At 39.4% G+C, this 26,752-nt stretch overlaps 2 protein-coding genes across 7 annotated transcripts in view; one reads left to right on the top strand and one right to left on the bottom strand.

The window, feature by feature from the left end:
- The window catches only part of LOC127052012 (uncharacterized), a 584,770-nt gene that overhangs the window by 422,156 nt on the left and 135,862 nt on the right, over positions 1-26,752 (bottom strand). The gene's annotated exons all lie outside the window — the stretch shown is intronic.
- Positions 1-26,752, top strand: part of SBF2 (SET binding factor 2) — a 588,450-nt gene that overhangs the window by 472,290 nt on the left and 89,408 nt on the right. For all 6 annotated transcript variants that reach the window (XM_050954979.1, XM_050954981.1, XM_050954978.1 and 3 more), the window contains 8 exons: positions 3,555-3,727; positions 4,017-4,090; positions 4,493-4,688; positions 8,775-8,902; positions 10,477-10,652; positions 12,992-13,137; positions 22,042-22,240; positions 24,375-24,571. In XM_050954979.1, coding sequence (XP_050810936.1) covers positions 3,555-3,727; positions 4,017-4,090; positions 4,493-4,688; positions 8,775-8,902; positions 10,477-10,652; positions 12,992-13,137; positions 22,042-22,240; positions 24,375-24,571 — 1,289 coding nt within the window. The remainder of the gene's footprint in view (positions 1-3,554; positions 3,728-4,016; positions 4,091-4,492; positions 4,689-8,774; positions 8,903-10,476; positions 10,653-12,991; positions 13,138-22,041; positions 22,241-24,374; positions 24,572-26,752) is intronic.

The raw sequence follows: 26,752 nt of genomic DNA, 5'->3' as shown, positions 1-26,752 counted from the left end.
ATTATAATTAAGAGCAAGAAAGAACAGGAACCTCAGTTATGTCTTCTCATGACGGAGAGAGCTCTCTGGCCAGCTTCTGACCCCAACCAAGGGACCCCGCCCTGTACAATGAACTTCAAGCAAGTCAGCTGCCTCAGTCTCCTCAGTGCATCCCCTTGAGCATCAAAGAAGTTGTCTCTGGAATTGTCTCAAAAGGACTATAGGAAGCAGTCTTCATGCTATCTGGGTAGAGAATCTACCTCAAAGAGATTGTCTCTGGTTCAGACAACCATTTCGACACCTATCGATCTCCAGTTTGGTGGAGGCTCCACGTGGCTGCAGGTTCTTTAGGTACCATGAGCACCAGCATGGCCAAGGACTCTAAGGATTCTAGCTCCAGAAGATCAGTACTGTCTGTTGACTGGAGCAGCAGGAAGATGATGATCAGCTCTTCTGGTACTGACAGAGTCTACCAGGCCCTCAGTATCTAGCATTTTGGCACTGCAGAAAACCAGACAACACCTACTGGTCAGTCATCATACTGCATAAGACCTTCAGTACCATTAACTCCCTCTGCCACAGTTACTTCTGCCTAGGCTGCCTTTTTGGCACCAACCAATGTTTCAGTACTGCAAGAGTTTTGATTCCTGGGGGACCTGGCAGTAACACAAACATCTGAATCTCCTTTGTTCGGCACCCACCGATTCTTGATATTGAGGACCTCTTGCTCTCTGGACATTTGCCTAGTACCAGTGAAGTCTACACCTATCTCTAAGGGTGTCCCTCCCTGACAAAGTGACAATGAGGAAGATGATGGGGACTTTTCATCAGTCTCTCAGATTTCTGTCCTTGGCTCTTCTTTCCATTATCAGGGACCTTCTTTCCTGAGACCTCCAGATAATCAGAACATCTTCTTGAAAGACATCCTCATACTCCATCCCACTGGTATGGACACCTTTGGGCACCTCCCACCCATGCCATATGCACCATCTCATTGGCTATACTGGGACCCTTGAGCAGCTCAGCTACAATTCTACAGGGCCCCTAGTGTTTCTCGCTGGGAGAAGGGCAGATAATCCCCACCAACCTGTCTCTAGGGTGGGGGGGTAATAGGAGCATTTATAAGAAAAAGACCCACAAATCAGGACTGTCCCTACAAAATCGGGACATCTGGTCACCCTACTTGCCTCCCAAGTACCTTAACAGACTCCAGCATAAGAGACAACAGTTCCAAAAGAAGAGTCCACCTATTTCTCAGGCATTGATCTAACAACCCACAATTTTGACACACCAATTTTGACAGGGTGGTCAAAGTGTTCAGTTACCATCCCCACTCATACCTACTTCAGCAATCTGTACTTCTCTCTCACTTTAGTGACCATCTTTCTCACTTCCACTGAGCTTGGGAACATATCCCTATGAACATGAGGGCTTTGGAGATCATATCAACAGAATACTCCATTCACTTTACTTCCCTCCAGCCATCCCACCCGCTTCCCCATCCCTCTTCAGGGACTCCTCTCACAAGCTCCTCCGATGACAGGAAATAGACTTCCTCCTGAATTTGGGTGCTATAGAACCAGTTCCTACTCAACACAGAGGGATGGGGTTTTATTCCAGGTACTTCCTGGTTCCAAAGAAGAATTGTGGCTGGAAACCTTTTGTGGATCTAAGATCACTCAACAGATTTGCAAAGATTCAGAATTCAAGATGATAATTCTTGCAGCAATAATTCCATCACTGGAGAAAGGGGATTGGTTCTCGGCCCTTGACCTACTTCCTTTCATACAGTGATTCACTCCTTCCGCAGAAGCTTCCTACACTTTGCTGTCCGTCAAGAGTATTTTTAATACAAGGCTTTCCCATTCGGTCTCTCCTCTGCACCCAAAGTGTTCTAAAAATTTCTCTCAGTGATGGTTCCTCGTGTTCACAGACAAGGAATTCTGATTTTCCCATACCTTGATGAATTGGCTGCTCGAGGGATTCTCCTACAATGAAGTCTCACTGGCCACTCAGAGAGCCATAGACCTATTTCTCAGACTGGGACTACAGTTAAACATCCAAAATTCCACCTTAACCCCAGTGCAAAGTCTGGAGTTCATAGAAGCTTACCTCAGTGTGGTAGTGGGCAAAGCATACCTCCCTTCGCACAGGTTCAAAGCCCTAGCCAATTTAGTCACTACAGTCTAGATCAGCCCCTAGATATGATCTAGAGATTGTCTCCATGGAACATGTGGCAGCTGATACCTTTGTGATAAAGCGTATATGCTGCCTTGAGGGGTGGCTCAGAACTGTTTATTCACCAATCAAATAGAGTTTGAACAAAATACTCTTGATGCCCTCAGTCGTGAAAAAAATCCTTTAACTGGTGGAAGGACCCTTAAAATTTTTCGCATGGGTCCCCTTTTCTCAATCATCTCCAATGTCAATAATAACAATGGGCACATCCCTTTTGGGATGAGAAGCCCATCTAAACACTCACTGCTCAAGGCAAGTGGTCACCGCTTGAGTCCATGCTACACATCATCTTACTGGAACTCTGAACAAGTCAGAAATGCCTGTCTCCATTTTCTTCCACTGATCAGGGGAAATACGTGAAGATTATGACAGACATGTCATGCATGTTTTATATCAACCATCAAGAGGGGAGCGAGATCATATTCTCTTTGCTCTGGAGCAGTGAGGCTTTGGAATTGGTGCATTCTAAATCAGATCAGCATCTCAGCAGCTTACTTTCCAGGCATGCAAAACATCACAGCAGATACCCTCAGTAGGCACTCCTCACAAGATCACAGATGGGAGATAGAGCCCATTACACACCACTGCATTTTTTGGTGTTCGAGCATCACACAGAAGACCTGTTCACCACAGCCAAGAAAGAGCAAGAAACACTCGAGAAGCAGACTGTCCCTATGGGTGCTCCACTACTTGCCCTTATCTCCTCTGCTCCCGAGTTCTTTGTGATGGAATTTGGCAGTACAGAAGAAACTGAGGGCAGTTCACTTGCACAGCTCTGTATGGCTACGGTGCAGAGCATGGGACTGTATGGGCTGCATATGTGGGCTGAACAGGCACTCCTAACTAAAATCTCCAATCTGAGGCTCGTGAGACCCATGCACAGCTAGGATGGAGCACACATGGAGATGCACGTCTTGAAGAACCACAGTTACTGCACAGGGTTAGTATCCTTCTCTTTATTGAGCATGGATTATAGACTGTGAGTGATGCTAAGTATAATGAAGAGGAGACATGGGACCAGACTTAAAGGATTTTCCTTTTTGAGGAACTGTTCCTTTCTATACTAGACTTGTTAGGAAAGTTTTCTACTTTATTTATTCACCAGTGCAGCTCCAGCAGTGGGAGTGCTATTGTAGACGTGGCACCAGCATACACTGGTGTTTATATTGTTAGTATCTGAAACTGTGCTTGAAGTGTAGAGGCAAAGTGGACTATATAATTAGCTACACTGAATACAGCAGACTCATTAGACAAAAATTATATGGTAGTTATTCTCTGTGTGTTATAGTTAGCTAACTGGATTTTTTTACACTAGCAGTTTTTTTCCTTTTCTGTAGTATTGCCGGCAGTGTTGCCGAGAGCTATGACACCGAAAGTGGGTTTGAAGACTCTGAGAACAATGATATTGCCAATGCAGTTGTGCGCTTCATCACCAGATTTATAGACAAAGTATGTACAGAGAGTGGAGTTACACAGGATCACATCAAGAGTCTTCATTGCATGATACCAGGTAAGAACTGGTTAAAAAAAATGTAAATTTGCAAAATTGTCACTTCTTTCTCTGGGAACTGATATTTTCCAGTGGAAGTGTATTTTTGGTTTGTTGTTTTCAGTATAATTTATGAGTTTGTTTCCTAGACTGTAATCATTGATGAATTCCAAATAGCCATTGATGACATCTATGCTGTTTTTCCTTGACAGTTTAACTGTAGGATTTCAAAACAGTGGAGTTATGTTTAGTTTCTTTTACTCTTTCTTACATTGTGTGAGGTTTAATTTATGATGTCACTGATTCCCAGGGATTGTAGCAATGCATATTGAGACTCTGGAGGCCGTCCATCGAGAGAGTAGAAGACTACCACCAATACAGAAGGTAAGTATTATAAAAGGTGTTTGTATTGGTTACACATATTGGAATCATACACAGTTTGGCATGGCTTCAACCTTCCTTTTTCTAATATTATGAAGAGACGTCTGATCACTGAACAGTATAATCAAGAAATTTTCCACCAGTGTTAAATAAATTGATTGGCTTTGGTCTCATGAAATATGAACTTGTCAAAGTAGCAGAGCCAAATCTCTGAACATAAAGTGTTTGCATGCCAACTACTTGTTAAGACCCATTTCACTGAGTTGAGTCCAAACTCAGCCTCTCACAGAGTCAGTCTCATAACAGTTTTGAATTTAAATTTTTCTTGTCAAATACCACTTTGGTAGATTCCAGTGTTATACTGTACATTACACTTACGTTTAAAATTCTTATATTTGACCTCAGCCTAAGATTCTGCGACCTGCTTTGCTGCCAGGAGAAGAGTTTGTGTGTGAAGGTCTCCGCGTGCTGCTGGATCCTGATGGGAGAGAGGAAGCAACAGGAGGATTGCTTGGAGGTCCCAACATTCTCCCAGCAGAAGGAGCCTTGTTCCTTACCACATACAGAATTATATTTAAAGGCACTCCTCATGATCAATTAGGTATGGGCTTTCTTACTAAGATCAGAATAATTTATGGTCTGGCAGGTATGAGAGACCTTCAACTGGCCCTGCAGTTTATTTAAGCAAGATCATCAAAACAGATCTACCCAACAGAAAACTGCTAAGAATTCAGTTAAGTATTAATTTAATTCATGTTGATCATCTATGCAGAAATAGACCATGCACCTAGATTCTTGACTTTATCTCTAAATACAATGATATTTATTTTTGATGTTACATTTTAATTTATCTGCAATTCAAATATCCACCTGAGTTTTTAGGTACTGAATTTAGCATTGTTCCCATGTTACAGTAGGCCTTTGGGGCCCTATTTACTTAAAATACAATAAAAATATACTTTGAGTTTTCTGTTCATACCTAAGATAAGAACAGCCATACTGGGTCAGACCAAAGGTCCCTCTAGCCAGTATCCTGTCTTCCGATAGTGGCCATTGCCAGATGCCTCAGAGGGATTGAACAGAAAAGGTAGTCATCAAGTGATCCATCCCCTGTCGCACATTCCCAGCTTCTGGCCAACAGAGGCTAGGGACACCATTCCTGCCCATCCTGGCAAATAGCCTTTGATGGACGTATTCTCCATGAATTTATCTAGTTCTTTTTGGAACCCTGTTATAGTCTTGGCCTTCACAACATCCTCTGGTAAGGAGTTCCGCAGGTTGACTGTGCACTGTGTGAAAAAATACCTCTTTTTGGTTGTTTTAAATCTGCTGCCTGTTAATTTCATACGGTGGCTCCTAGTTCTTGTGTTATGAGAAGGAATAAATAACTCTTCCTTATTTACTCTCTCCTCACCAGTCATGATTTTATAGACCTCTATCATATCCCTCCTTAGTCATCTTTTTTCCAAGCTGAAAAGTCCCAGTCTTATTAAGCTCTCCTCATACAGCAGCCGTTCCATACCCTAATCATTTTTGTTGCTCTTTTCTGAATCTTCCAATATCAATATATCTTTATTCAGACAGGGTGACCACATTTGCACGCAGTATTCAAGATGTGGATGTACAATGGATTTATATGGAGGCACTATGATATCTTCTGTCTTATTATCTATCTCTTTCCTATGATGCCCAACATTCTGTTTGCTTTTTTGACTGCCGCTGCACATTGAGTGGATGTTTTCATAGAACTATCCACAGTGACTCCAAGATCTCTTTCTTGAGTGGTAACAGCTCATTTAGACCCTATCATTTTATATGTATCGTTGGGATTATGTCTTCCAGTGTGCATTACTTTGCATTTATCAACATTGAATTTTATCTGCCATTTTGTTGCCCAGTCACCCAGTTTTGAGAGCTCCTTTTGTAGCTCTATGCACTCTGCCTGGGACTTAACTATCTTGAGTAGTTTTGTATCATCTGCAAATTTTGCCACCTCACTTTTTACCCCTTTTTCTAGACCATTTATGAATCTGTTAAATACTACTGGGCCTAGTTCAGACCCCTGGGGGACACACCTCTCCATTCGGAACACTGACCATTTATTCCTACCCTTTGTTTCCTATCTTTTAACCAGTTATCAATCCATGAGAGAACCTTCCCTCTTATCTCGTGGCTGCTTACTTTGCTTAAGAGCCTTTGGGGAGTGCCCTTGTCAAAGGCTTTCTCAAAATCTAAATATACTATATCCACTGGATCCCCCTTGTCCACATGCTTGTTGACCCCTTCAAAGAATTTTAGTAGATTGGTGAGGCATGATTTCTCTTCACAAAAAGCCTGTTGACTGTTCCTCAACAAATTATGTTCATCTATGTGTCTGACAATTTTGTTTCCTACTATAGGGAGGAGGGATAGCTCAGTGATTTGAGCATTAGCCTGCTAAACCCAGGGTTGTGAGTTCAATCCTTGAGGGGGCCATTTGGGGATTGGTCTTGCTTTTTGAGCAGGGGGTTGGACTAGATGATCTCCTGAGGTCCCTTCCAACCCTAATAATCTATAGTTTCAACCAGTTTGCCTGGTATTGAAGTCAGGCTTACCAGCCTGTAATTGCCATGGTCACCTCTGGAGCCCTTTTTAAAAATTAGCATCATATTAGCTATGCTCCAGTCATTTGTACAGAAGCTGATTTAAAAGATAGGTTACAGACTACAGTTAGTAGTCCTGCAGTTTCACACCATCTGGTCCTGGTGCTTATTACTGTTTAGTTCGTCAGTTTGTTCTAAAACCTCCTCTAATGACTCCTCAATCTGAGACAGTTCCTCAGATTTGTTGCCTAAAAAGAATGGCTCAGGTTTGGGAATTTCCCTCACATCCTCAACCATGAAGACTAATGCAAAGAATTCATTTAGTTTCTCCACAATGGCCTTATCGTCCTTTAGCATCTCAATCGTTCAGTGGCTCCACTGGTTGTTTAACAGGCTTCCTGCTTCTGATGTACTTTATAAAAAAATGGTTATTACTTTTTGAGTCTTTGGCTAGCTGCACTTCAAATTCTTTTTTGGCCTTCCAAATTTTATTTTTACACTTCATTTGCCAGAGTTATGCTCCTTTCTCTTTTGCTCACTAGGATTTAACTTCCACTTTTTAAAGGATGCCTTTTTGTCTCTCACTGCTTCTTTTACTTTGTTGTTTAGACACGGTGGCTCTTTTTTTGTTCTATTACTGTGTTTTTTAATTTGGGGTGTACATTTAAGTTGAACCTCTATTATGGTGTCTTGCAGGGATATTACCTTTGGTACTGTACCTTTTAATTTCTGTTTAACTACCCTCCTCATTTTCTGTGTAGTTCCCCTTTCTGAAATTAAATGCCACCGTGTTGGCCTGCTATGGTGTTTTCTCCGCCACAGAGATGTTAAATTTAATTATATTATGGTCACTATTACCAAGCGATCCAGCCATATTCACCTCTTGGACCTGATCCTGTGCTCCGCTTAGGACTAAATCAAGAATTACCTCTCCTCTTGTGGGTACCATGACTAGCTGCTCCAAGAAGCAGACAGAAGCAGTCATTTACGGTGTCACGTGCACAAGGTGAAACAGTTCAGTAGTGTTATCACAAGAGTGAGGGAATGTTGTATAGTGGTTAAAGCTGAAGATTGGCAGTCAGGACACTTGGGTATATTCCTGGCACTCCCACAGACTTGCTGTTTGGTTTGGACAAGTCATTTAGTTTCTCTGGGCCTCACTATCCTCATTTGTAAAATGCTATTTTATGGAGGTTTTGTGAAACCTACAGAAGTGTACTCTGTACTAGAGAAGTACAAAAATATCATTAATGGCTAAAGATTAATATCTTGTTTAGTGGAGTCATATGTCAAGTGATGAGCCATGTCAGGATGGGGGCTTGTAGTTGAGGACTTTAACAGTAAGGGGGAGATAAATTCCTGAACTGAAAGGTCTGCATATGTTCAAACTTTTTTAAAAATAGCACAGACTAATAAAAGTGCAGTAATCAAAAACTAAGGAGTGACTCTGAATGGTAGAAATTGAAAAAGCAATTATCTTGGACATATTGAAAACCCTGTGTAATGGAGTTTACTTTTTCCCATCAACAATCATTACTGGATTAAATATTGTGTTTAATTATGTCATGGGAAGTGTAGTAGTTCTAAAGATCAGATTTTCTTGTTTTAAAATCTCTGTTTTAGTTACTTTATTAAACAAATTCATTTATCAAGCAAAAATGTAAATACATAAACTTCATAGTTTTTATATAATGAAACTAAGGCATATCAATTATATATAAACTTCAGAATGTAATGACAGATTACTAGTAGTTAGAGACAGATTTTTGGACTGCAGCCAAATAGTTTTTTCTGTCATTTCCACCATTTAGAAAGAGAGAATGAAAAAATATTTTTCCAATCATCCTAATTAATGTCAAATAGGAAAAACGAGTGTTAGTTAACTGAATGTTGGGTTGTATGTCATATTTTGGGAATTTATCACCTGCTTTAGAGCCTTTTGCCTAAAGTGAATTCTGGATTGTTATTGCCTTCTGGCCAAGATCATGTGCCTTATTTTCCATTTCTTTGCACCCATTCATTAACACCTGTTCAAAGTAAAATATAACTAAATCAGATATGATTCCATGACCTAATATGTCTGTAAATGATTCTATGGTACTTAGCTGGAGAACAGACAGTGATCCGGAGCTTTCCCATTGCATCTATTATGAAGGAGAAGAAAATTACTATACAGAACCAGTTGCAACAGAATATGCACGAAGGACTGCAGATCACCTCATCATCATTTCAGGTAGGATGGAGTGCTTTATTCTTTATGCTTTGTAAAACACCTGAAATTATGATGTCATCAAAATAACCTGCTGCAACTAACATCCTAGCCCCTGGGAGCAGCTGAGTGTCCCCAGTTCTTGGTGAAGTCCATGGTATTGGAGGGGTCTCAAGACACTGTGTAACATAATATTCCTCTCATATACATTAACCTATACAAATGAATGGATTTTATTAACAATTTAAGGAGTCACTCTTATATGCCTTTCAAGTAAAACAGTAACTGTGAAGCCTTTTGTTTTCCAAAGCTCTTTTTGGAGACTAACAGTAACAATAAAATTTCTAACACCCTTCAATAGTATGCTAAATGCAGACACAACTCAAAGTTTCTGGTTCTGGACTCTGGTCAAATATAATCTCTGCTTTTGTTTAATATAGTTTCATTTTAGATTATAAAAACAAAACCAACCAGCAAACGGTTTACTTTCTGTCCTTTTCTAACAGCCAGTGTTCAATATTATATGAAATAGACCCCCTCTCTGCTTTGTGTATTAATTATGACTATCGAGGGAGAATGGCTGCAGCTATATTATTTTAATGTATTTAAAATGTCATATCAGGGTGACCTCTGAATATTCAAGACCTCATTTCAAGGAGGTCCTAAAACAACAGAATTATTAGCCATTTAGAGAGAAAATACTAAAGTAAGTGAAATGAAAGCGAAGGACCAGATATGCCTTGCATACGGTAAACAAAAGACATATAAAAAGTAACTTAATCTTGTGACTTTTAAAATAACAAATACCTCAGAAATGTTTATTTTGTTTATCCTCACCATTGAAGTTCTTTTTGTTCCTTTTACATACCCTCATTTTCCCTCTCCTTTATTACTCATCCTCAAGATATAAAAGTTGCCCATCATCCCTCTGCCTAAGGATTTTGGGACAGGGCTCCCTTTAAACTGTATAAAAGCCATATTTTGACTGGAAAGAGATCGGTGTGGATAGTGCAAAGCACTTCCTTTTCCAAGGGTCAGATTTGGTTATCATGCTTTGCTACTAGCACAGTTTTCTAGGCTTTGCAAGGTAAGGAATGAATTGAAACGAATGGAATATGGAAGGATAGTTGTGGTAATTTTTGAATGCTAGAATTTTATAGTATAATGAAAGAGTCTTTAAATTAGAGTATCAGTCTTTTACCAGTGTCGTCCTGTCTAGCCTCAAGGACCTGGCCCACCAGAGCTCTTCCAGCCCTTGCCATCCCAGTAGCAAGAAAATATGGGTAGTGTTTTAACTAGTGTAGAAATGTTAGTGCAAAAGCTGCAACTTAGATTTGCTCAGATGTTTTGTCTTAATTTTATGGGAATTCCAGACACCACAAAGTGGAAGTATTTTGGCATTAGAATATAAAATTTTAAAAATAAAGTAAAAATGGATAAAATGAATTGCCATAATCAGTAACATATACATATTTCTGTTTATTTATTAATATATTATTTTACTTCCTTTGTGGGATCGTTTTCATTTTCTTTGATCTCAAAAGTTGCCGTATTAAATTATTTCCAGTCTCTAACATGTTATGTATTTTTATTTGCAGTTAATTAAAGTAGCATTTGATGAGGAAGTGAGTCCTGAAGTGGTAGAAATATTTAGGAAACAGCTAATGAAGTTCCGTTATCCCCAGTCCATCTTTAGCACCTTTGCTTTTGCAGCTGGGCAAACTGCACCGCAGATAATCTTGCCAAAGCAAAAAGAAAAGAACACTTCCTTTCGGTAAGGTATAATCTGTTTTCTTTAAAATGAATTTATTATTGATATTCTTGTTTATTGTTAGTTCAGTGCATTGAATTCTGTGTCATTTTTTATGGCTTTCCAAAATTGCAAGTTCATTTAAGTAGTCCTCAATAAAGCTGAATTATGTAGTTTCTGTCAAGTACGGTACATAGGTATGCCAAACAAAAGCTACCTAGTGTAAAAATATGTATGAATTTGGTAGTAAAAATGTATAAATAACCTGTTGAAATACTTGCCTTAGGAAATTTGGAAGAAATTACTGTAATAAGATTCAAAGCATACAGTCAGGAATTTATATGAATAACATCTGCAGTTATATTAATTCTATGGCAACATATAAAGAGGCTCCTCATACTTCAGAGTATGGATTGGTTACCAATATAGGTAAAAAGAAATTTACGCTCATGGGATGGTATTATGCAGTTGTTCTAGAGATCTGTAATGTAGAGTTTGGGTTTTTTAGTCTTCCTTTGAAGCAGGTCCATTCAAAGCATTCAAGAGTTCTGAGAGAACTGGCTGAGGAGCAAACTGAATGATTGATAAATTTTGATTTTCAGTAAGTCTTGGAATACTGCTGTATTTCCAGAAGACTGGAAGAAAGCTAATGTTGTTCCAGTATTTTTAAAAGATAGAAAGTATGACCTGGGTAATTGTAAGCCCAGGCATGATAATGGAGCAGCTGATACAGGGCTCAATTAATAAAGAATTGAAGAGGGGTAATATAATTATTGCCTTGATTTTATGGAAAATAAATCTTGTCAAACTAATTTGAGATTACAAGTTTGGCTGATAAAGGTAATAGTGTTAATACTTAGACTTCTGTAAGGCATTTGACTTGGTACCACACAACATTTTGGTTGAAAAACTAGAATGATATAAAAATGACATGGCGAACACTAAATGGATTAAAAACTGACCAACTGCTAGGTCTCAAAGTGTAACTGCAAATGGAAAATTGTGATTGAGTATGTGTTTCAAGTGGCATCCCACATATATCAGTTTTTGGCCCTACTCTATTGAAAATTTTAATCAATGACCTGGAAAAAAACTAAAATTATCACTGGTGAAAATTACAGGCAACACAAAAATAGAGCAATCTGGATCACTTGGCAAGCTGGGTGCAAGCAAATAATATATATTTACTACAGCTATATATAAACATACACATGTAAGAACAAAGAATGTAGGCCATATTTACAGGATGGGGGACTCTATCCTGGGAAGCAATGACTCTGGGAAAAAAAAATTCAGAACTGCTGGAATACTGCATCCAGTTTTGGTGTCCACAGTTCAAGAAGGGTGTTGATCAATTGAAGAGGGTTCAAAGAAAAGCCACGTGAATGATTAAAGCATTAGAAAACATGCTTTATAGTGATAGATTTAAGGAGCTGAATTTATTTAGCTTAACAATGAGAAGATAAAGGGCTGACTTGATCAGAGTTTATATGTGGCTACATGGGGAACAGATATTTAATAATGGGCTCTTCAATATAGTAGAGAAAGATAAAACATGGTCCAATGGCAGAAAGCTGAAACTCAACAAATCAGACTGGAAATAAGGTGTAAGGTTTTAACAATGTGGGTAATTAATCACTGGAACAATTTACCAAGGATCTTGGTGGATTCTTCATCACAATTTTTAATTTAGATTGTTTGTTTGTTTTTTTCTAAAAGATATGATTTAGGAATTATTTTGAGGCGGTTCTCTGACCTGTGTTAAACAGACGGTCAGATTAGATTATCACAATGGTCCCTTCTGGACTTGGAATCTATGAATATGTTATACTCCATTATTAGGCACCTTACTAGACTAGGTAGATTATTAGTCTGTTACAGAGTGGTAATTCATGTGTTCTTCTATTGATTAGTGTCTTATTGGCTCAGTGGACTAGAATCCCAACATAATTCTGGAATACAGAGATTTTTAGGGGGCTTCTTTTTTCATGTCTTCAGTCTGTTAACCAGGAAGATTTATTTGTTATATTTCCAACAAAATTAAAACCTACAAACAGAAGATGGTTGTTTATTCTTTACTATTGGACACAGTTGGCATAGTGTAGCAACAGCACATTCTCCTAAATCCTAGGACTAGGAATTTAAAATTTTAGGAGCCCATTTTCTGAGGTCCTGACCTCACTTTTCTTTCTTGAAATTAAATGAAAAATTGTTAAGCATGCTTTGTGTGAGTGAGAAGATACATCCTAAAAGTGTATTTGGTATACCGACACAGATACTGAATATTAGTGAGAGTTAAATATAACTGTTGTATTTTACCTACATTTTGAGATCAGGCATTGTTATTTTTTTCTGAATTCTAGCACCTTCTCAAAAACACTTGTGAAAGGAGCCAAACGTGCAGGGAAGATGACAATTGGTCGTCAATATTTATTAAAGAAGAAGACAGGCACAATAGTGGAAGAAAGAGGGAATCGTCCAGGCTGGAATGAAGATGATGACATCTCAGGTAAAATATATTCATATTATCAGATAATCTTGTTCATCCATTCAAATACAGTGACTTGTCAAGAGATTCTCAAACAGTAACTAATTGGAGAAAGGGTCTATTTCAGACATTAAATTGAAAGGTTTCAAATGTCATCACTTGGTGAAGACTTTGAACTTCTATTACTTTCCCAGGTTTGTAGGAAATAAGGGGGAGCACAAACTTTTAACTTAGTTTATTTGCAGAGGAAATTTTCAAATTTCAGATCCTTTTTTTAATCACCAAATTGTGCTCAGTACAACTTTGCTTACCACCGTGTATAGCACCCTGGAGTAGACAAGAATAACGTTGGCTAACAGCATTAAGGCAAACTCAGCAGCATTCATGTACAGTATTGTTAAACAGTTTGTCATGAGCCATTAATCTAGAATGGTTGATTCTCATTCTAGAAAGGCAAGTGTAAAGAAGAAGCAAATAGCATGAGTTCTATCAACAGATGTGAAAGTATAAAATGAGGGGATTTCTTCAATTAACAAAAAATATTACATGTGAAAATATCACACTTCCAGACATCAATGGAAAGTATTGGTGCTGAAGGCAGAAAAAACTGTTCATTTTGTTTTGGTTTTTTTTTCTAAATATCTAAGTTTCTAAAATGTGCTGCTCTCATTACAGAGAGAAAGTGGGTGAGGTAATGTCTTTTGTTGGACCAACTTCTGTTGGTGAAGGAAACAAGTTCAAAAACGTGTCTCTTTCACCAATGGAAATTGGTCCTATAAAATATATTATCTGACCCACCTTATGTTTCCAGTATTCTGGGACCAACATGGCTACAACAACACTGCATACAACTGCTGTCACTACATCCATTTTTTCCTAATCTGGATCAATGCTACTATAAAACATACCACTAGAGGGAACCAGATTCTCCTATACCTAAATAGCTATTGTTTTGTCCCACCATTCTTCACTTTTTTTATTTACTATTTCAGATAATGAAGTGTATCAAAAATTAATTATTTCTTCAAAACATTACACAAATACTTTTTTTCATTAATAAAATTATTGGACTGGTTGGTAAGTATGAGTGGGACAAAATATGTGGATGTATATAAAGCTCATTCCTACAGAACTCCTAAGCTTGGCTCATTGTGTGCTCTCAAAAAGAATGAACAAAGCCTTTGAGGAAACGGTTAAAAATACCTAATGCTCTTTACTCATCTGAGGGAGAAGGGAAAGAAATTAGAGGAAAAATATCCTCACATTAGTCAGAAATAACTCTCATTGTGTGAAAATCCAGATTCTTCTTCGGTCCTTGTCCATGTAGATTTGTTTTCCGTGTCCACTCCCTGTGCTCAAGCTTGGATTCTTTGGCTAGCAGTGTCCACTGGGGTTGTGCTTGCACCCTGTATGTCCTGCTGCCTGGAATGCATAAAAGGCAGGAAGTGTTAGTAAGTTTAGTGTTAATGGGTTAATTATTGTCTCCCCCCCCACCCACCCCTTTAAAAAAAATTGTAAAAAAATTCCTTAGTTTGTGAGGCTTCCTCAGTACTGGGTTCCAACCCTTATGGCTGAACTGGAGTCTCCTGGTTTTAAGAACAGTCTTCTTGTGATGTGGTGATGCCACTTAATGATGGGCATTTTCAGGTTGTTCAAGAAAGCAAAACGTCAGCAAGGCTTACACTCTTCGCTGCAGTTTAAGGCAAGTCATTAGTCTCTGAAGTCAGCACACCCTTCTTACCATGCTGTACTAGTCTGGAGAGCTGAGGCTGTATCTCAGACACAACAGTTAAGTCCATGGCCACATCTATTGCTGTGAGGAAGTCCTTGTGGTTAATGTTTCTGGCATACCTAGAGAAGTACAAACAGCCATAGAATCAGATTAAAACCAAATTTCAAAATGTCAGAATTTCCCATGAACCAGAAATTCTGAGTTTCAGCCAACTCACAAGTACCTTTAAGATCTTTGCGAAGTAACCACATCTGCACCAGATCTACTCCAAGCAGAGCTCCTATATTCAGCAGAGGTGCCAAAAAAGAGATGTCCTTTCTCTCCTCTTTGTCAGCCACTCACTGCAACAGCTTCAAGGCAGCTGATTTGATGCCTTGGTCAGGAGCCATTTATAACACCTAGGATCTTTTTTCACTCCTCTTCTCCTTTTGGAAACCATTTACTTTATTTTTTCAGCACCACAGACCATTGGGTCTTAGCGATCATCATATTCCATACAATTTCAGACCCTTCCTACCCCCCATCTCATCTCTTTTCCTACGAGAGACTGTTACAGCTACAAGTGGAATCAATTCTAAGTCTTGAAGCAGTGGAAGAAGTGCTTGTAGAATGCAGAAGGAATGGGGTTTACTCCCATTATTTTCTAATTCCAAAGAAAAAGGGAGGCTGGTGCCCAAGTTTGGATTTGGAGCAAGGCATTTAGCTGTCCCAAGTTCAGGATGGTAACACTAGTCTCTATAACCCCCTGCTTAGATCCCCAGGAGTGGTTTGCAGCTCTCAGCTTCCAAGTTCACTACTTTCACATAACAATTGATCGAGCTCATTAGAATGACCTGAGATTCCAAGTGGGAAATTCCTATTATCAATATAGAGTTCTTCCATTCGGACTACCAGCAGCAACAACAGTATTCATAAAATGCTTGGCACTGGTGATGGCTCACCTGAGAAAGCAAGAGATCCAGGTGTATCATACCTCAGCGATTGGTTTATTCTTGAGAACTCACACCACATGTGACCAACTCCAATCATCAAATACTTCAGCTTTTCACGGCCTGAGGTCTCAAAGTCAACATATAAAAGTCAGCATTGGTACCAACCCAGAGGATACAATTCATAGTCTGCCACAGCAAAGGTTCATCTGCCTCAGGACAGATTCAACACCATCATGGATCTCAACAATCATTTACAGTCTCATCCTCAATCTTCAGGACAAGCATACCTCAGACTTCTAGATCACATGGCCTCCTGCACTTACATAATACAGTATGCCAGTCTTCACCTATGTCACATGGTTGAAATCTTTGTATCTTCCCACAAGATGATATAGTCATAAAGATGCAGGTCCCCCAGAAGTCCTGTTGTCATTAAACTGGTAGAAGGACTATCCTTTTCCCCACCATTGCCATCTAAGACACTAGTGACAAATGATTCCACACTCGAGTTGGAACTTCACCTGGACCATCTCCAGGCCCTAGACCTTTGGACTCCTGAGCACAGGTCCCAAGGAAGCCTGCAGCTGTTACGATCATGCTGGTACTGGCTTGGCCAAGACAGTTCTGGTTCTCAGACCTGATTAATCTATCCAGTACCCTTCTCTCTTCCAGACATAATCTCCAAGAACGATGGGTAGATCCTCCATCCAGACTCTGATTCATTACACTTGACAGCCTAGATGAAGACTAGCAAACCATCGTTGAGAGGAGTTGCTCTGCAGTGATCCAGTGTATGTTAATCCACAATAGAAAAGACTCTACTAGACTTACATATTTGGCAAAGTGGAAAAGATTTCCTATTTGGACCTAGCAACATCAATTAGCTCCCTTAGACACTGAGATATCTGCTATTTTGAATTACCTTTTATTGCTGGAAAATTCATGACTGTTTATAAGCTCTTTAAGAGTACACTGGGTAGCCAACCATCCCTCTCATTCTGGGTCACACAGCATTCTCCCAACTGACAGTAGCTAGATTCCTTAAGGGCCATATGCATCTGTTTCATCCAGTTAAGGAGCCTTCTCCTGCTTGAGATCTCTAAGATAGTCCTAGTGGGATTGATTGCCCACCCTTTTGAATCTCTAGCTATGTGCTCACTTTATTATTTATCCATGAAGATAGCCTTCCTTGTGGCAATAACATCTACTCAAAGAGAAGGAGAAATATAGGCACGTATTACTATTACTATGACTGATGCACAATATAGTATATTACACAATATACATATATTACATAAGGATAAGGTGGCCTTTAGGCCTCACTCTAAAATCTTGCTGAAAGTAGTCTCAGACTTCTGTCTGACTAAGTAATACCTGATTGTCTAGTACCAGCGTGGCACTGTCCTTTTTTTCTTATGCCCCTCTCTAGCTACGGGGAAGCCATACTGCATACCCTGCATGTGCTTAGGGCACTATCATTCACTTTCAGGAATTCTTCAAGATTATTCATAGTTTTCATAAGTATATCTGGATAGATTAATATCTAAATGGATTTCCAGTTGCATCAGAGTATACTGAGCTAGCTGGTTTAGATCAGTGCCCACTCCACCTGGACCCAGGCAGATTCTGTGGCTTCTTTAAAAAGTGTACCAATCTCTGAGATCTGTAGGGCAACTATGTGGGATTGGGTTCATACATTTCCACAACATTACTCCTTTGTTAGAGGTATCAAGAACTGAATACCACTTTAGCAGAGCACTTCTTCAAGTCATTCTTCAGATAGACTCCAAGCACCCTTCTCTTATATGCCAGGTCACTGCCTGTGTGCTGCAATCTGATCCAAACCTGATGGGACCCAACTACAAGTGTTGGGTCCGAGTTGGTTTGGGTGTGAAAACAACCAAGCCTGCTCAGGTCAGATTGGCTCACCTCTTCTTGCCCCACGGGATCGGCACAGGTGGATGCCCTGCTGGCTGCTGCTACCTTGCTGAGCTGTATGCATGCAGCTCCTGTGGCATTGGCCCCACTGGCAGGAAAAGGAGAGCAGATCTCTCCTGTGAGTCACCAAAATTGGAATACATACTGACAAGTACTTGAAGAAGAAGAAATGGTTACTTCAGGATATGTTGCCCACAGGTATTCCGTGTCCAACATCCTTCCTCACTAGTGTGGAATCCTATAACAGCTAGATTCTATATTGATGAGGGAAGTGAGGGACAATTTGGCCTGCTTCACCCTTTATGCCCTTGGAAGGCAGGCACTAGAACACTTCAGACACAGGCGTGGCCTTGGTGGACACTGCTGGCCAAAAGTATCCAAACTTGAACACATGAGGTGCATGTGCACTTGAAGTAGAACACATATGTACAGTATATTTCGAAGAACCTCAGTTACTGTAGGTAAGTAACCATTTATTTCCATTCAGAAATGTTAAATATAGAATTGATATAGTCAAAAAAATATGAAAATTATTTCTAAAGCCTATATAGCTTGTAGCTTTTAATATACCTTTCTTATCACCTAGAAAAAACTCTCATAGCCTGCTTTGTCAGTTGTCTCACTCTGAGAAGCATATAAACATACAAAGAAAAATGAGAGGTTCATAATGTAACCTGTCTAGAGTTTGTCCAAGAATAACATTGATTTATTTTAGTCTGAGGTGCAGTAGGGGTCCTAATAAGACAATCCTTTTCAAACCATATTAGAACAAGTGCCTGAAGGAAAGGATATCTAGAGTCTAGTCCCATAAGTTACTTCTCTCCGTACAGGAGGGTCGCATACTTCATAGCTTGTGTAGATTGACCATATTGCACTTACAAGGGGCTCCTTGCTTTCCTCCATTCCAGTCCACAAGCTCTCTGTGTGCCACCCTCCCACCCCTCTCTATTTCAGGGACTTCCTGTAGCTCTCCCATCCCCTCCACCATTCCAGGGACTCTGTGTCGTTCCCCTCATTTGCCCCTCTTCCCATACCAGGGTTCCCTATTCTCCCCACTCCATGTCAGTGGCTCTGTGTGCACCCCGATTCCCCCAATGGCAAGGACTCTGTGCGCATCCCATTCCCCACTCGCTCACTATTCCTCTGAATAGCAGGACCCCTAGCCTCTCTGCCTTCAGGGAATGTGCATGGCCCCCATTCCACCCTCCACTCATTCCAGGTTCTCAAGTTTTCTCCCCATATCTCTTACTCCCAAACCAGAGTCCCTCACTGTGCACCTTGATGCCAGGGGATCTATCTTCCCCCAATTCCCACCTCCTCCCCCGCTAGCCAGAGGTTGTGTGTGCTCCTTCCCTCCTCCCACAGATCATGGTCCCCAGTCTCTACTCTCTCCCCCCCACTCCCGGCCAGGCATTCTGTGTGCCCACTACCCTCTTCCCCCATGCCAGGGGCTATGTGCCTGTCTCTCTTATCCCTTTCCCCATCCTCCCCCCCTCCAATCTTTCTGTCTGGGGGTGAGACATTCAGGGTGTCATGGGGAGGATGAGATGAGATGGAGTATTGTTATGCTGGAAAGCATAATGGATGCCATCAACCAGTTGTTTGATCTGTAGATAATTGCAGAGGTGCTTGAAACTGTGGCTGTGTGAATTAGATGGCAAAGGCTCCATATGTCCCCAATTTTTCTCTTTTTAGTTTTCCAGTTTTCTTCAACATTAATAGGGTTCTGCGCATTGATGCCTCGAACATGTCCTGAAATTTTGAATTGATTAAAAGTTATTGTATTACAGATGGAACGCATTACACATTAAGAGAGAAATGATGTCAAATTGAGTATAAGCTTTGTAAGGTAGACAAAAAATTGACCTGTACTAAACTATTTTTAATTTCAAAATGTGCACTTCTCCCAGTGCCTTTAGCCAAAAATTCATGCAGAAATAACTTCATTCTCTTTGTATGCACATATTTTATAAAGGCCAAATAATGGGGGAGCAGGGAACTGACAAACCATGAACAGTAAAACAATAGCCTTCAGAAATATTTGGGAAGAACTGAAGTAAAGTGGTGATAGCAGGTGGGTGGCTGGTTTTGTATAAAGGCCATGCCTTACTTGAATTTCACTGTAGCTTGAACTTGAGACATGGTTTTTATCTCTCATAACTGAAATATTTTCTACTTTGGGAAAGTGCAACTGACGGTAATACTCTGCTGAAGAAGGCTGTTTGATATTGATATTGAAGCACAAATTAAACTTAGAACATTATCTGTTGCTAACCTGTGACATGAGACAATTCTATGCACTAAAATTTTAGATAGATGAACAGAGCCTATTAAGGTAGTTAAAGAGCATGTGGTCCATTTCCTTGTGGCTATATGAGGAATTTTTAAATATATCTTTCATTATCAATAGACTATGTACCCCTTTTGTAAAGTAGTTCTAAACATAACAGTTTTTCACTAATAGATATGCTGGTAAAAAAAACATGACCACCAATCAATTCAGTTAAATACACGGAATAACTTTAAAGCAGTAAAAAGGGTTGCCAATCATTCCAGCTCACTTTTGAGCCACAAACTATGAAAATAAGAATAGGATTATATCCAGGTTAAATTTTTGTTTCTTGTCCTTTCACAAGATTGCAACTTTTGGAAATGTGTGTCACAATATCAGAATTAACTGCATCTTTGCCCTCTCTTCCACCCTCCATCTTCCTTGAGAGCACCCTCATAAGATTTCAGCTCCCAGACAACATCCCTCTGGGTCATTGACCCATTTCTCTCTCCCTGTACATTGAGGGTTTAGGCTTGCAGTTCCTCTACACCTCACTGTGGTTTCTCCAACAGATCTGACGTGTCCAGCATCTGAGGTTAACATTTCTCCAGAGACTATACCAGTGTATACCAGTTACCACCCAGCCTGCACAAAGCAAAATACATTTATTCTTAGGGTTAAAGCATTACAGAGAAAATATATTTAAAAAAAATAAAATTTCTATGCACATGCTGAAAGCGGACTATAAGTACCCATCAGTCTAATGGGATCTAGTAAGCCAAAGTCCTTTCAACTCTTCCTCAAGGGTTGGGGCCCCCATTGGACAGAAGATGCTGTCCGTTTGCTGAGTCAAAAGAAATTTATACCCAGACTTTTTATACCAAAATCTCTTTTGTTGTCTGTTGGTCTCCGGAAAACCCATTTTGAACCAGTATATGCATAACCCCCGCCCTCCCCCCCCAGGTGGTACCTCTCTGGAGGTGTTCACAGCCTGAGTGATTCACCTTAATCACCCTCCACTGTTTTTGGTTCCTGGAGTAACTGTTGTAGCCCTGCCCCCTAGGAGTTTCATACAATCCCTGGCCACAGTGATATGTAAAACCATGCATAGACTTAACACAGTGTGGTCTCCAATATATTTCATGTGATTGCAATATTTGTGTTCTGTGCAACAGGGTACATTATTCTTCTGGGCAAGGCTTAAATTGTTTTGGTGATGTGGGTAGAGAAGGGTTGGGTTGGTCTCCTGACCTCGTGATGGACTGTGGAGCTTACTGCCAAAGGAAGTTGAGGCCAAGAACATATAAAGGGTCAAAAATGGATTGGACATTTATATGTATAACAAGAGATCTAGAATGATCATAATTAATGATAAATTTTGTAGAAGAGATATTAAACTTCATGTCTCATGTTAACTGTTAGAGATCAGTTAATTATTTAATGTGGGGCACAGATTATCCAGTATCTCCCTACTGTGGGGTTCTTGTACTTTCCTCTGCAGCATCTGGTGCTGGCTGCTTTTGGAGACAGGATACTAAACTAGATACTGATCTAGTGAGGTAATTTCTATGTTTCTGTGGTGGGTGGCATGTGGAATGTTCATAATTCCAACTTCTTTGGACCCTGTGGGTTAGATCCATGGAAGTAACTGAAGATCCCACATCAACTTTGCCAGCATAGATTATGCTGAACTACTAGCTTTGGAATTATATGGGCTCACCTTTGCCTTAGGTTTAAATAGAACTGTTTAGGTCATCAATAATATTTGCATGCCACTGGGATGCTGGTGACAGCTTTAGAGTGCTGCTGCTTCACATATGCTCCCTTCCATCAGTTCCAGGATATTGTAGCCTTTATCTTAAATTACTTTAATAAAATTTGTAACCTGTTGGATATAATTTGTATAAATTGGTATCAGTTGTCATTAGTCCCTGCCATCAGCAATTGCTGGATTTGGTAAATGTAATGTTTTGCTCAGAATGAAGCGTCTGTCTACTTTTTGTAACTAGTGCATTTGTAAATACTAAGCTAGAAAAGTATTTTAACTTCAGTTTCAGATGACAGTGAATTGCACACAAGTGGTACTTTGAAAGCGTCAGAAAAGTCAACAATGGAGCAGTTAGTAGAGAGAGCCTGTTTTAGAGACTATCAGCGTTTGGGACTGGGGACTATCAGTAGTAGCTCTTCTCGATCCAAAACAGAATACTTCCGAATAACTGCATTGAACAGGATGTATTCACTTTGTAGAAGGTGAGTTAATCAGTTCACTCTTATGTTTAGAAATGTGTATCTGCCATATTATACATCATCCACAACATCCATTACATATAACACATCTATGTAGAGAGCAAAGTATTCTGAGAAAATGGTACTTGTCATAAACCCAAATCCAGTAACACTGAACTTACAGAAAACATAACAGTGCTGATTTTCTCTCTCTTTTTGTTGTAACATATTTGTTAGCAGCTCTATATATTCAGCCACTAAGACTTGTATTTTAGTTGGATCTATGATGTCCTTTTTGTACGTTATAAAATCCTAATTTGAAAGCTCCTAAAGGTCTATTCTCCTGTCAATGCATGGGAGCTACATACAATCAATTCATTTTAAAGTTGCTGGATGTTACACACCTAAAACTTCTGTTTGTGTCTAGGAAAACAAGCCCCAGACGTGCATGTTTATTAATACAGTTCAAGCCAGAAACTGCAAATAAGAACTCATGAAGCAGTTGTTGGAGCACTTCCTTTTAAATGTTTGTCATATACTATATGTGAACTCCTGGATGTCAGTCAGAAGTTAATGCATAAGCCCTTTCTATTGTGAAAGTTCATTGATATTTATTATCAGTGCCTACAAAAATGCTGTTTAACACAACAGCAAATCTGCAGAAGTTTCATCACTGAAGCACTCACATCCTACAAAGACACTGCAGGCTAAAAGTTGTTTTCATTATGGAAAAATGAAATTACCATCACTTTCATGGAAAGAGCACAAAAGAATATTAAATCCAGGCTGTTTGTCTCTTATCCAAAGTACCAGTGTGACAGGAATACTTTTATTCAATCACTCGTAAATATTAGTTAAATTGAACCAAAGATATCACTGCATTATATTAACTATGCTTTTAAATTGCTCGTAATCACTATATTTTTAAAATTATTTTCATACTTTATCCGTACCCAAAAAATACCTGTTTGAATTTTTGTCACTATTTTGAGAAAAGTAGTCAATATCCAATTGGTTTTCAAATTTTGGGATAGGAGTGGTTATTTAATATCATGTGATTTTGGTTCAGGTACTGTATTTTAGGAAGTAGACCATCAAATGGATTAGACATTCATTCCCTAAAGATAAAGTTCAGTAAATGTCAAATAAGTTCACTTACATTGTGTCACAAACAATCCTATGCTGTGCATTGTAGAAGAAGAGAGGTTCTTTAGTAAAATGTAAAATCTCCCGAGTGCTCTCTTTAATTAGTTTTCTCTCAAAATAAAACCGACACTTTAATTGAATCCTCTTTCTAGGAGGTAGAAGAAATCTTTCAAACGCCTTGAATCTTTCTTCCACTTACATAACCAGAGACGACACTTTTGCTTGATTTTCCGTTTTCAAAACTGTTATATCATGGAAGTTTCCAAACTATCTTTGTTTTGTTATTTTAACATTATATAACCAGCAATTTGTAATCTGCTGTTCCAAAACTGTTTCTTACTAAAATATTTAAATGCATTTTGACATGAGCCAGTTATGGTCAATGCCAAAGTACTGTGTTTTAATTCAAAGCGTCTAAACATTCTTGCCTTTAAAATGTCAGCGCCTGTACACAATCACTAGTGTCAAATATAAAAATAATGTTTGTTTCCTTTGAAGAGCCCCAGTGATCTGTTTTATATGGCATTCTCATAAACCTGACTCTGTTCAAATAACAGATTGAGGAGAGAATTTTAGGAATAAATGGGGAGCGAGGAGATTTATCAACAAATAAGACTGTAAATGAAAGGAAAAAAAGGAAGTAGTCATTTACATTTTCTCCAATGAAATTTGCTTTTTAAAAAATTCTAATACTTTTCATCCTATCAAAATAATAATCAGAACTATACTGCATTACAAAAATTAGCTATTCTTTAAAAGCCCTGGCTGGGATGATGCTTGGTGTTGGGTGATGGGATTTACTTGGTGTTGGTCCTGCTTTGAGCAGGGGATTGGACTAGATGACTTCCTCCAACCCTAATATTCTATGACTCCAAGATAAATAAAAGTGCATATATCAGTGAAAACTGCAGATTAAGAAATATACATATCCTGTTTTTAAAAGGAAAAGGAAGAATCTTTTTGAAAATAATTCTGATTATCTTTTTAATTTTCTCTCTATTGATTAATATAGCTATCCTGGACTTTTGGTAGTACCTCAGTCTGTGCAGGACAGCAGTTTGCAGAGGGTAGCTCGTTGTTATCGTCACAATCGCCTGCCAGTTGTCTGCTGGAAAAACTCAAAAATCAGTACTCTGCTTCTAAGAGCTGGGAGCTTCCATGGAAAGGGAGTTGTTGGCCTCTTCAAATCTCAAAACACACATACTGCAGGTGAGCTTATGTTGCTGGACTTCCTGCATGTGTTGTTTCAGTGAAAGAGGTTCTTTTCCTTTAGAGAGATATGGTGTTCTCATGAATAAATTATTTAATTTACAGCAACTCCACCTGCTTTAAACAATATTCTTCTAATTTGGTTTTGTTGTTGCACCTTATTTTCTTGCATCACACATGATTTATGGGATCTAGCAATAGTTAGAGCAAATTCTACCCATTTGACTCTATGATGGCTTTGAGCATAATTTTAGTTTTACTTTGAGAGAGCTTTTTATAAAACCAAGGCCTGAGAGATTTCCAGAGTGCTGCTTGGGTTCTTTGGGTGAGATAAAGGTTCATCTTTCCCATGATCACCACTGGAACAATGCAAGATCTGTCATAATGGAGTATCTTTGAAGAGAATATTGGAGGAAAGTGAATTGCATGTTTAGAAGGAAATGAATTATGAAGCACACATTACTCTCAACTTTCACCTCCCACATGAGCTGCATGGTGTGTCTTCAATTCTTATTCTTTCTCATAGTTACTGTCTTGGTTTTATGCATTTGAGAGGGCCTGAGTGAGTTGTATATGACGATTTGTTCTGAGTATAAGATAATGACACTGAATAAAGTTAATACCTCAAAGATGCTAGCCAATAAGGAAAGTCTAAGTACTGGGAATACTTGTGACTGTATGAAGAAAACAGGACTGGTGCACCTCTTAGGCATATAGTGTTAGAAGTAGAATTCAAGGGATAGCTCAATGGTTTGAGCATTGACCTTCTAAACCCAGGGTTGTGAGCCGTGGGGGCCATTTAGGGAACTGGGGTGCGCGCGCGCGCACACACACACACCTGTCAAGGACAGTACTTGTTCCTACTAATGAAGGCAGGGGCCTGGACTCAATGACCTTTCAAGGTCCCTTCTAGTTCTATGAGATAGGTATATCTCCATATATTTTTTATTTTTTTATTAGTCAGTCCTTGAGATAATAAGCAAAAAGTATCCCATCTGGTTTCAAGCTGTTCCAACCCCTTCTTGACCCTCTTCGGGGACCCTTCTCACAAGAGACTTTGAAGCAAGAGATAAATTCCCTCATACAACCAGGAGCAGCGGAGGGAATGCCCCTAGAGTTCAATGGCAAGGGCTTTTACTGCTTAACAATATAGAAGAAAGAAGCTTGAAACCGATCCTTGATCTTTGACATCTCAATGCCTTTATCCATTGTTTCAAATTCTGTATTGCTACATTTCCTTAATCCCTGATTTGGCTCCTATGGGCTGGTTCATGACTCTCAACTTAAAGGATGCCTATTTTCACATTTTGATACATCCAGCTCACAGGAGGAAGGAACATCATACTATCAGTATGGAGTCCTGTTCTTTGGCCTTTCACCAAAGTTCTGGCAATGGTGCCATGCCTATAAGAGAAAGCAAGGACTCCAGGTATAACACTATCTAGAAAACCATTTAGGCAAGGGAAATCCCCACAACAAGTGACCAACTCATTTAAATTATTCTAAATCTCTTTGCATCGTTGGGATTCCAAGTCAAAAAAAGAATCCACACAGATCCCAAATCACAGCATAGAATTTATCAGAGCCATGTTAAATTCTAGGTCAGCAAGAGCATAGCTCCTTCAGAGATTTCAGACAGTGACAGACTTCATCAGACGGTTCCAGAAATACCCAAAAACACCATTGAGGACCCACCGCAAACTCATAGGGCACATGGCAGCATGCACTTACACCACATTCATTCAGCTCCACCAATTACAAATTATGGGGAGATGGTCTCCTTAGGAGATGGTCCTATATATAAACATTCTAGAAGTCAGGGCATTTCAGCTGGCTTTTCTACCTCTTATTTAAGGCTTAACTATCCACATGTTCATAGACAACACCACAGCAATACAATATATCAACAAGCAAGGTGGGGAGGAGCCAGATCCTCTTCACTGCCAGGAAGCCATGCATTTCTGGGATTGGTGTATCTGTAATCATACCACACCTGGCCTCCAGACTACTTTGTCGGATCAATTCAGCAGAGACTTATTTGAAAGAAACGTGATCCCTCAAGACCTCAGTCCTTCATGTCATTTTTTGCATATGGAGGTTTCTAAAATTGGAACTGTTTGCAGCAAGTGCCATATGTTCTGCTCCAAAAGAGGCATCCTCATGGATGCCTATCTCACCCTG

This window comes from Gopherus flavomarginatus, chromosome 5, assembly GCF_025201925.1.
Source record: "Gopherus flavomarginatus isolate rGopFla2 chromosome 5, rGopFla2.mat.asm, whole genome shotgun sequence".
NCBI lineage: Eukaryota > Metazoa > Chordata > Testudines > Testudinidae > Gopherus > Gopherus flavomarginatus.
This window is presented reverse-complemented; position numbering and strand designations above follow the sequence as displayed.